The sequence below is a fragment of the Odocoileus virginianus genome, chromosome 10, assembly GCF_023699985.2.
Source record: "Odocoileus virginianus isolate 20LAN1187 ecotype Illinois chromosome 10, Ovbor_1.2, whole genome shotgun sequence".
Classification (NCBI taxonomy): Eukaryota; Metazoa; Chordata; class Mammalia; order Artiodactyla; family Cervidae; genus Odocoileus; species Odocoileus virginianus.
Genome location: NC_069683.1, coordinates 37,183,589 through 37,195,861, shown reverse-complemented (window position 1 = coordinate 37,195,861; position 12,273 = coordinate 37,183,589). Strand labels below are relative to the sequence as shown.

Here is a 12,273-nt window from a genome sequence, read left to right as displayed (position 1 = left end):
CGTAGGCTCTCTCTCGTGATGAGGGGGGTTACTGTCTGTTGTGGCGCATGGCCTTCTCATTGCCGTGACTTCTCTTGTTGTGGAGCAGGGGCTCTCAGCTGGAAGCATTATTTCTTAGTTAATAAAAATTGTGATCTTAGAGGATTCATGATTAAGGATTCTTATTTGAGTTCTATATTAACATTATTGGATAATAAATTTGATCTGTGGGATTTTCAAGTGGTAATCAGTTGGAGATGGTAGTTGTTTTTTAGTTTAATGGTAGGAAAACTTTTGGTTTCATGAGGACATGAACCATTTTAAGAGGGGGATGCAAGAATCTATGTAGTTTAGTGAAAGAAAATTTATAATTTAATAGAAGAAAGGCCTGACTTTTATTACTTGTGTGTAGTTGAAATGATTAAGTAGCAGCTTCCTTGTAGAGTAGCCTTAATTGGGCTGTGTTTGGCCAAGAGGCCAGTTTTGGCATATAGTTTGGTAAGTTTTGATGTATGTATGCATTTACGAAACCTCATCACAATCAGGGTAGTGAACAAATCTATCACATGCAAGTTTCCTTGGGGTCCTTTGTAAGCTTTTCCTCCTCCTCCTTCCAACTCCCACACTCCATGCCTGGACAACCACCAGTCTGTTTTCTGATACAAGACATTAGTTTGTATTGCCTAGAATTTGATACATATGTACAGTATTTGGGGAAGGAAGGGTATTTCTCTTCTTTCACTGGGCTTAATAATTTTGTACTTGATCCATTTTAAAACTTGCATCAGTAGTTGATACTTACTGTTCAACAACAGTATGTATGGTATACCACAAATTGTTTATCCAGTCACCTGTTCATAAACATTTAGGTCATTTCAAGTTTTGCTTTTTTAAATGATATTGTTTTTAAAATATAGATTTCGGATTGTTTGCTGTTGCTAGTATATAGGAATATTGTCTACTTTTGAATATTGATCTTCTGTGACCATAGTAAACTCACTCTTTAGTTCTAGTAACCTTTTTGTACTATAGCCTATGATAGATGATTATCTTCTCCGTCGATTGGGGGAGTTTTGCTTCTTTTTATGATCTGGATGCCTTCTATATCTTTTTCTTGCCATATTGCTCTGGCTAGACTCTTCAGTAGGTGGGTGAAGAGAAATGGTACAAGTGGCCATCCTTGTCTTGTTCCTGGTCTTAGGTGGAGAGTATTTGGTCCTTGACCACTGAGTATACTGCTGGTTGTAGGTTTTCCATGGATATCTTTTATCCAGCTGATGAAATTCCATTGTATTCCTACTTTATTGAGGGTTTTTGTTGTTGTTTGTTTTTTTAAATCAGGAATGGATTTTGAATTTTGTTAAATGTATTTTCTTTGTATATTGAGATACAAGTTTTTTATTAATGTGTTAATATGGTGAATTGTATTGATTGATGTTTGAATATTTAACCAATCTTGCATTTTTGATATAAAAATCTATAGATCATGATGTATTGACAGTTTTGTATATTGTTGTATTCAAATTACTAAAATTTTGTTGAACATATTTGCATCTATGTTCTGAGGGTTGTAGGTTTGTAGTTTTCTTGTAATATCTGTCTCTGGTTTTGGTATCTGGGTAACGCTGGCCTCATAAAATGAGTTAAGAAATGTTATCTTTTCTTTAGTTTCTAGAGGATTTTGTGTAAGATTTGTATTATTTCTATCTTAAATGCTTGGTAGAATTGTCAGTAAAGCCATCTCAGCCTGGAGTTTTCTTAGAAGGAAAGTTCTTAACTACAAATTCAAATTCTTTAATAGACATTGAACTGTTCATTCCATCTATTTCTTCTGGAGTGCAACTCTATGAACTGTAGCCCACCAGACTTCTCTGTCCATGGAATTCTCCAGGCAAGAATACTGGAGTGGGTAGCCATTCCCTTCTCCAGGCAATCTTCCTGACTCAGGAATCGAGCACAGGTTTCCTGCATTGCAGACAGATTCTTTCCTCTCTGAGCCACCAGGGAAGCCCAGTTTGGCTATATATTCTATCAATTTTATTGACCTTTTCAAAGAACTAGGTTTTGTTTTCACTGATTTTTTTTCCCCCCCAATTCTTTTTCTATTTTCTATTATTTTGATTTCCACTCTGATCTTTAATAATTTTTTCTACTTTCTCTAGGTTTATTTTGTTCTTTGTCTAGTTTCTTTTTAAAAAAAAATTTGACTGCTTTGGGTCTGGGTCTTAGTTGTGGCATGTCTAGCTGTGGCTTGCCTAGCTGTGGCTTGCTTGCAGGCTCAGGAGTTGCCGCATGTTGCATTTCTGATTGTGGCTTTAGGGCCTAGTTGCTCTGCTGCATGTGGGGTCTTAGCTCCCTGACCAGGGATCAGACCTTTGTCCCTGCCCTGCAAGGTGAGTTCTCAACCACTGGGCCACCAGGGAAGTCCCTGTCTAGTTCCTTAAGGTAGAAACCAAGGTAATTTTTCTTAGACCTTTCTTCTTTTCTATCATAGGCATTTAAAGATATAATTTGCTTCCTAACTACTGCTGTAATATCATGCCATTCCACAAATTTTGATTCATTGGGCTTTTTCACTTCAAAATTTTCTCTTTTCCTTTCTGATTTCTTTTTTGCTCCATGGGTTATTTACAAAGATGTTATCTAATTGCCAATATTTGGGAATTTTCCAGGTATCTTTCTGTTATTGAATTTTAATTCACTTGTAATCAGAAAACATATTTTGAATGAATTTTTTTGAAATGTATTAAGACTTGTTTTATTGCCCAGAATATGGTCTGTCTTGATAAATGTTCTATGTGCATATCAAAAGAATGAGTCTTCTGCTCTTGTTGGATGAAATGTTCTATAAATGTCAGTTGGGTTAAGCCAGTTGATAGTGCTGTTCAAATCTTACTCATCTTTACTGATTTTCTGTCTGCTTGTTCTATTAAATATCTTAAGAGAGATGTTGAAATCTGTGACAATAATTGTGGAGTTCTCCTTGTAATTTTATTCCTTTTTTACTTCATGTATTTTGAAGCTCTGTTACAAGGCAGAAGAACATTGGGGATTATTAAGTGCTCTTAGGGGCTTCCTGGCTCAGCTGGTAAAGAATCTGCCTGCAGTGCAGGAGACCCCCGTGAATTTACCCTTTTATTCTTATGAACTGCCTTGGTAATATTCTTTGTATTGAGGTCTACTTTGTCTGATATTAGTATACCACCCCTATTTTCTTTTAACTAGTGTTAGCATAATTTGTCTTTCCGTATCCTTTTATATTGAACCTCTTTGTACCTTTATATTTAAAATGTGCTTCTTGTAGATGGGGCATACTGTTTGTTGGGTCTGGTTTTTATAATCCAGTGTGATAATCTCTACCTTTTATGGCTTAGACCATGTACATTTAATGTGATTGTAGATATGGTTAAGTCTGTCATCTTGCTGTTTATTTTCTGTTTGTCCCATTTGTTCCTGTTTTCCTATCCTCCCCTCACCTTTTGCCCTCTTTTGGATTGTCATTTTTTATGATTTCATTTTATCCCCTTTGTTGGCTTATTGACTATAATACTTTGTTTCTGTACTTAAGTGTTGCTTTAAAGCTTTTAATATGCATCTTCATTTTATCACTACTTACCTTCATTATATTAAATAATTCTTGTGTCATATGAGAGCCTTATAATATTGTACTTCTGTTTCTCTCCTCCCAAACTTTGTGCTATTTCCAGTATTCTTAATTCCTTTGTGTAGGCTCAGATGGTAAAGAATCTGTTAGCAATCCCTGGGTTGGGAAGATCCCCTGGAGGTTCAATCCCTGGGTCAGGAAGACCCCCTGGAGGAGGGCACAGCAACCCACTCCAGTATTCTTGCCTGGAGAGTCCCATGGACAGAGGAGCCTGTCCGTCCACGGGCTACCGTCCATGGGGTTGCAAAGAGTTGGACATGACTGAACGATTAACACTTCCATATTTTTACCTGGTGTTATTTTAAAGAATTAATTTTTTAAATTAACCTGGTGTTAATTTAAAGAACCTGATGTTCTTTAAATTTTCTTATAGTGCAGATTTGTCCATGATGAATTCATTCATCTTTTTCTGTGTGTGTGTCTAAAAATGCATTTCCCTTTTATTTTTGAGAGATATTTTTACAGGATATAACAATCATAGGTTGCCAGCAGTTATCATTTTGGGTTTTATTTTTTATTAAAATGTGTTTGGGATTTGTTGTGCATGTTACATCTGTGGGTTTGTAGTTTTAATTACATTTCAAGACATTTCTTCAAATGTTTTTCTTTTCCTCACCTTTCTTCCTTTATGGACTCCATTTATACCTATATTAGGAGTCTTAAAGTTGACCCACAGCTCACTTATGCTTAATTTATCCTTCTATAATGAATAGTGTATTCATTTGGGTATTTCCTACTGCAGTCTTCTAATTCATGAATCTTCTGTAATGTATAATCTTCCATTAATTCCAAATGAACATATTTTTCATCTCAGATACCATTTTTGTCTCTAGAAGTCTGATTTGTATCTTTTTAACATTCTATATTTCTATATAACTTTTTGGAGGAATATGGTTATAATGTTTTTGTTTTTAATTTTAAGATGTGTGTCTATTTTTAAATTTTTCTTATTTTAAGATACTTGGGTTGGTTTTAGTTGAGTTTTTTTCCTGCTTTTTTGCTTGCCTGTTAATTTTTGACTGGATGTCATATATTGTGAATTTACCTTGTTTGGCTGGTGGATACTTTTGTACTCCTATAAATTTTCTTGATCTTTGTTTTAGGATTTAGTTTACTTACTTGGAAACAATTTGATTCTTTCACATCTTGCTATTAGCATTCGTTGGATGTGACTAGGACAGTACTCAGTTTAGGTTTAATTATTTCCCACTTCAGAGTCAAGACCCTTTAGATTCCCCCTCTAGTGCCCTTTTATGAGGTTTTCCAGCCTCACTGTGGGGAGAGAGGGACAGGCCCCTTTCCTGGCTCTGTATGAGTCCTCGGCAGTGTTTTCTCTAATTCTCCGAGTCAGTTGTTTCTCCAGCTTCATTAATGAGGTTTCCTCATGTGTGCGTTGATTGGTACTAGACTCTGCAGATTGCTGAGGTTTTCTCTGTGCCGCTCTTCCCTCTTTGGCATACTCTTTCCTTAGAACCCTGCCACCTATTGTCCCCAACCTCTCAGCTCCTCATCCGTAACTCAGAGTCCATCAGCTTCTGCCTGGGTTTTGCCTCTGTGTTTTACTCGAGAAACTCTTCTCAAGGTAGTAATTTGGGGCAGTGGTTGGCCTTTGTTGTTGTTGTTGTTCAGTTGCTAAGTCGTGTCCAACTCTTTGCCACCCCATAGACTGTAGCCCTCCAGACACCTCTGTCCGTGGGATTTCCCAGGCTAGAATACTGAAGTGAGTTGCCATTTCCTTCTCCAGTGGATCTTCCCGACCCAGGGATTGAACCCATGTCTGCTGCATTGGCAGGCAGATTCTTTACCACTGAGCCACCAAGGAAGCCCATGGTTAGCCTTATCCGATTTGTTTTTTCATCTTCCAGGGATTACTCTCTTTTCCAAATGTGCTATGTCTTTGTCATTGTTTCATATATTTTGCTTTTGGGTAGTTTCAGACAGGAAGGTAAATTTAGTCCTTGTTTCTCTGTCTTGGCTAGAAGCAGGTGTTGGGGCTGATATACTTTTCATCTCCTTTCCTGTTCTCAGTTCATGTATCCCAAACTCTTAGATGCAACAGGAAGCAGTTATCCTCTATGAACTTGCTTGTCCTCATTTTCGTTTGCACTTGTTAATTATGTTTGCCCTTAGAGTGCTTTCCTGATCTAAAATTAAAATTATTTAATTAAATAGAGTAGGACATAATTAGTCTTCCTTGACATCTGATTTTGAAGGTCTCATTCAGAGTACATTCCATTTGAGAATGAAAAAAAGGAACAGGAATATATTATGACACCTTTTGCATTTGTTTAATGTCTAAACAGTTTAGAAATGAAGCCAGTATTTAAGCAAAATACTTAGCGGTATTTAATCTTTCAGCTATAAAGATGTCTAGTTGAAATCCTTTTTCAGTTAATCAGTTGGCTTGGCCCTTACGGAACATTTATCTATCCTTTATTTGCCTTAGTTGTAATTGTGTTTGTATCTTATCTGCTATCCGTTAGATTCATATTTAGAAAATGTGTTTAGTAGTACATTTATAACTTAGAATAATATGAGGGTTTTTTTCCAGTATGTAATGCTTATTCTATTATTGTGGATTCCTTTCTTTTTCCTACTTTTGGAGATGAGTCAGAAATTTCATTGTTCCTATTGTAAGGTTTTTAACTTAAAAGTAGGATCTTTTGATTTGTTCTATTTAAAGAAAAAAAATTATATTCCAATGATGTGATCCTACTCTGATCTTTTTCACTGGAAGGAAGGTGGGAATAGAGGGTTGTTCTTTTTTTCTTTCTGTAGATTTATGAGAGACAGATGACTGATAAAAACTGGTTGGTTGCCTTTATCTCCTTAGAAGTCACTCTTAGGGTAGATACAGAGTCAGCCTTATTTATTGTTTTTTTTTAGTCTGTTATAGTGAGATGATAACGATCTTCATAATGAAAGAAACCAGTAAAATAACAGTGTTACAGCTAATAAATCAGAGGAGATGATCCCTGAGCACTGTTGGATTTAAAACTGACTCATCAAGATTAAATTTTTAAATAATGTGGTTTTGGTGAAGGACAGTAGGGACATCATGGAAGAGGCACTGGAATGAATTGAAAGGATTAGCATATCTAAAATTCCATGTGACTCTGAGCAAAATCTTGTGATTTTGAACTTTAATGTCTTCACCTGTTAAAACTAAATAAAGTAACATTTAGTGGGTGATTCTATTGTGCCAGGCACATTATTGGTCAGTTTACTGATTATACTTCATTTAATCCTCGTATTAAACTTAGAAAGTCGGTAGGATCTACAGTTACAGGTGAGGAAACTAGGGTTCCAAAATGTTAAATTAGCATTCAACATGTTGAACAATTAAGTATTAAAAGACAATTTGATTGTAAGTCTTTATTACTCTGAAGCCACGAAGTTCCTTCTATTCCTCTCTTTTTCCTGTTTCTGAAAAGCACTTTAATATTTTTAAATGATGAACTATGTTGTTTGCTAATAAGATGGTAAATTTTCACCTGCCTTAGGTTAGGCTCTTTCATTTCTGTCCCTGTCAGTTTTCCTACTTACAGTGTACTTTGATTATTACAATCTTAGCTATTTGTTAGTGCCAGGTTCACCAGCGATTTACAGTAATGTCTTCTTGTGAAATCTTAGAGCATTTATTTGTCATTCATTTATTAATTGTATTTGAAATACATTTAATTATTTTATACTTTAAATTTGGGATAACATCTGAGTTGTTTACACTGTTTAAATGTAACAATTCATGTATAACTGCTGCACTTAAATCATAAGCATTCTAAGGAAGCTGCTTCTATCCTGGCATGTAACAGCATTGTGCACATACTACATATAACTTAATAGGTAATTATGTGAATGAATGCTGTCAACTAGAATATCTTAATCATCTTCAGTTACTCATTTCCCATGGGCAGATTTGTTCTATGTAAGATGTTTTAAAATTTTAAATTCTGTTACTTTATTTAGTCAGTGCTATTAGCTTTTTAGAAAATACTTTTCAGAATTTTTCAAGAGAGTCCAATCAAAATGAATTGATTTGAGTTAGCATGTATTCTTTTTTTTTTTTTAATTACTTTTCGACAGTGTTTCATGGCATGTAGAATCTTAGTCTTATGCCCCCTGCACTGGACTTGGGGGGAGTCTTAACCACTGGACTACCAGGGAAGTCCCTGGCATGTATTCTTATTTTATTTGGCAGCAAGACCAATTATTTTGTCCCATACCTCAGTGTTTAAGAGTTCCAGAAGCTGGTGCTCATCCTCTCCTTTTCCCTTACAGTCAGCAAAACCAGGAGAACACTTGAGTTATATTTAAGAGATTTGGATGGTCTCTACTGCTAGCACTACTACTGCTGCCTCTTCTACTGTGATACTAACTCAACGTCAGTTAACCTTTCTGGGCTTTAGTTTTCTCATCCTTAAAAAGACTGAATTGGAGTATGTGATCTTTAAAGACATAGTGTTCCAGAATTTATAAAACCTGCAAGTTTAAAATAAATTAGATTTCAGAATTGTTAAGTATAATAGCATTTGACTGTTGCACTTCAGAATATTAGTAATTTTATATTAATTGGGAGTTTTTATGGAAAGTGTTTGCAATTTCATGTTCTACTTTTATGGTTAATTTTCTTTTCCAATTTATCAGCACTCCCTCACGTGTTGCTAAAGGAGCTGTCGACCACACCAAAATGAGTCTGCATGGTGCTAGTGGGGGACATGAGAGATCAAGAGATAGACGAAGGTCAAGTGACAGATCACGAGATTCATCTCATGAAAGAACAGAATCTCAGCTCACTCCTTGTATTAGAAATGTTACTTCTCCAACACGACAGCACCATGTTGGTATGTAAAATCAACTAAACTTCCCAACAGGGTTTTTTTTGTTTTTTTTTTTAATTTGGCTATGCTGCGCGACTTGTGGGATCTTCGCTTCCTGACCATGGATCAAACCCGGGCCCTGGCATTGAAAGCACTGAGACCTAACCACTGGACTGCCAGGAAATTCCCAATGCACTTACCTTTTCAAAGTAGTAATAACAGTGAATTATGCCTAATACTTTACAGTAAAATTAACATCTTACTTCTTTCAGTTGCTTCGGTTTTAGCTTGATTCTTGCTGTTAAAAAAAAAAAACTTACTAAATGAAACTTTAAAGTGCATTTTTTTCAGAGTTTGGGACAGTTTTATAAAAGAAATAATTTGAGCAGGATTTACAACTGTAATATATAGATTGAAATTTTTTTTCAAGTAATTTTTATCTTTTGAGATATATAGCAGTGGTTTATTTAAAATAAGCTGTAGTAAATTATTGATGAGAATCCTTGTTAATCATACTAAAAAAGGAAGTGAAAGAGTAACCATCATGGAGTCATTTAGCTTGATTTTTGACAATATTTTAAATTTAATTAAAATTAAATAGAAAACAGAGGAGGAAAAGGAGGGTGGAAGTAGGTTTTTCCCCCCTTGACAGCTCAGGTCTTTATTCCTTCCTACTCTTTTTTTATAAATGAATGCTATTCCTCCAGGTAAATACAATGTGAGCTTGCTGATTTTTATTTTTACCTCAGAAGTGGCAAATTAAATATTTTGACTTACTATTTGAGGCAGTTTCTGATTACCTCATATAAATAAAAATCATGTATATTAGGTCTAATTATGTGGAGAGGTTGTCAGTATCTAAGTAGGTCTTTAAAGTCAGATTAATGCTAATAAGCTAAAAACCTACAAAAGTGTAAATAAGAGCTGACAGTTTGTTATATGCAAAGTTTAGTATCTGGGAAGAGAATAGGGGATATAATAAGTTATTTTATTGCTTTAGCAAGTTTTACTTTTAGGGTGCTACCAACATTGTAGAAATAGGCACTACAAGGGAGGTGTCAGGGTATCTCTGGAGATACAGCAAGCCTAATTATATAACCAGTAAAGCTGTACAGAGTGTTCTAAGTAGCCTGAGTCATGAAGGAATTTGGCAAAAGCTGATGAAACTGATGAGATGGAGGTACATTTTTAGGTCACCTTTAAAGTTTAGTAATCTAATCTCTAAAGGAAACATCACAGAATCTTAGTTTTAATTTCCCTTTTGTAGACTGTTGGAACAGCTAAAGAAAATTTTCTGAATTTTAACAGTGTTTCCTTATATTAAAATTATAGGTAATAATAATATAATCCTATGAAATTTGTAGCAGTGCTTTTTTCAAAAATGAGAGTGAGAAGAAAGCAGTATATCATCAGCTATTAAACCACTTAATTTGGTAAAACATTAAAAGTCATTTGAAAACATAAATACTTCTTAGGGTCTGTGGTAAAAATATTTTCTTCCTTTGGTACCTTCCTTTTGTGAGATAAATGGCTGGCTTGGGGGTTTCCTTATTAATGTAGTCCAAAGTTTGTACTTTGTGTTTTCAGAATAGTATTAATACTTCCAGTATTTAGGATGGTTAAAATTGTTACTAATCTTTTACTGACTTTCAATGCTTGCTTATATGACAGAATATTCTACTCCTTTTGTTTCTGTATATTTTTAAGTAGAGCAGTAATATAATTCAATTTAATTTTGATCTTAGTTTGGGTCAACATTGGTTAGGTATACATCTTTTTTTAAAAGTCTACAAAATTAATTGTTTTAGAAAACAATGTAATGTTTTCGGTTTATTCCTAGAAAATAAATGAACATTTATGATGTTCTGTGAAAATGTTATTTGAAATAAAAAAAAGCAGAATTGCTATGATAAAAAATACTTTTCTAAATCACTTTTCAAAAGATACATATATATCATATTTTTTCAAAGAAAATTTGCATAAATTTGTTTAACATCTTTATTTCAGAACGTGAAAAAGATCACAGTTCCTCTCGTCCAAGCAGTCCTCGTCCTCAGAAAGCCTCTCCAAATGGATCCAGTAGCAGTGCTGGGAACAGCAGCAGAAACAGTAGTCAGTCAAGTTCAGATAGTAGCTGTAAGACGTCTGGGGAAATGGTGTTTGTGTATGAAAATGCAAAAGAAGGAGCTCGGAATGTAAGAACTTCAGAAAGAGTGACACTTATAGTGGATAACACTAGATTTGTTGTAGACCCGTCCATTTTTACTGCACAGCCAAATACAATGTTGGGCAGGTTTGTATTATTGTGATTCTTTGCATTATTAATAAAAAGCACTTTTCCATTACCTTTTTAAAAAGTTTTACAATAATTGTCTAGTGGAATACAGTGTTGCTGTTGAGCTATGGCTTTTAAATAACTTGTTCAAGTTAATCCAGCTAGAAATTGTAGACCCAGATCTTGAGCTTGATTTTATTTTGAATAATGTTTGCTGTACCTGGAAATAGCAAATGCAGTAGTTAAATGAAGACAGGATACTTAAAGATCTGAAAACATAGATTGTATTTGACAAGAAGAATTTAACAGTGATAATGTTTCCTTCACTTGGGGCTCCCAAATTCAATCTTCAGATACAGCAGACATCAGCATTTGGTTAGCTGAAAAGTCAGCATGAGTTATCAGTTTGATGTATTTAAAGAAATAATGCTAACAAGTAGTCAGTAGAATGAAGGAGAAATAATGGTCTCTGAATCTGTACTGGTCTGGAGTAATAGATTAATATAACATTTGTAGTTAGGGAACCCATATTCTAGAATTGGTAGAGAAAATATGGGCTGTAGTTATGGGAACTTCAGAATAGACTTGATTTTTCAAAGTATTCAAAAGTAGGATCAAACACCTTTTAATTGTAAAATAGTGCCTTTTTTCTATTTGTTCTAATATAAAATGAAGGAAACGTAAATGAAATGGAAGTTTGCATGAGGTTAAAAAGGAAAACTTGAATTTTTTGCTTGGTTGCATATGAGTAACTATTTGGGGTACCTGTGTATGTGTGTGTGTATGATTTGTAAGTATCTCAGAATCCAGAACAAATGCCAGCATGTGACACTGTTTGCATTTTGGGTAGACAAATATTTCCTTTTAACATTGGCTCTAGACTTTACTTTCTTTAAGGAAAGAAATACTTGTACTCTATAGGCTTTTACATATTATTAGAAGCATAGGAAAGACTCTTTCTTAAAAAAATCAAAGCATGACATTACAACAAACAGTAAAACTTGAAGGAAAGATTGTTGATGGGAATTTTTAGGAGGATAACTTGACACTGATCATATTTTATATTTTTACCTAAACTTAAACAGTTGAAAGGCAGAAGTAGGTATTTGAAATTTTTCTTCAGCTGATAGGCTACATTTCCTTTTAAAAATAAATTCAGAAGATTTTTTGTGTGTTTGTGATCCATATTGATCTGAAAAGTATAACTTTCCTTTTTTGCAAAAAGTTCAAGTATTTGAGAAAATTGCATGACATTTGATTCCTGAAAGATTTGCTTCTTTTTTTCCAAATCAGTGAAGGCTTCTTTTCATGTCAGTTGACAAAAGCATGTCGTTGGGGATGAAAATTAATATTCATGGGAACTGTAAAAAGCAGTTGGCATTCTTTTGGAAACTTTGAAATAAGAAAGCTTTGTTCTTTATAGATTCTGTGTTAAAAAAAAAAAGAGGGAACTCTTTAAATTGGGAAATTGTTGAATAGGAAACTTAGATCGGCTGTATTGACTTTAGGAATAATGTCATTGAATTTAGAGGTTCAGA

General features: G+C 34.4%; 1 protein-coding gene across 9 annotated transcripts in view; it reads left to right on the top strand.

Moving 5' to 3' along the window:
- The window catches only part of BTBD10 (BTB domain containing 10), a 69,909-nt gene that overhangs the window by 36,641 nt on the left and 20,995 nt on the right, over positions 1 to 12,273 (top strand). For all 9 annotated transcript variants that reach the window (XM_020873061.2, XM_070473399.1, XM_020873059.2 and 6 more), the window contains 2 exons: positions 8,288 to 8,484; positions 10,468 to 10,753. In XM_020873061.2, the coding sequence (XP_020728720.2) occupies positions 8,288 to 8,484; positions 10,468 to 10,753 (483 nt within the window). The remainder of the gene's footprint in view (positions 1 to 8,287; positions 8,485 to 10,467; positions 10,754 to 12,273) is intronic.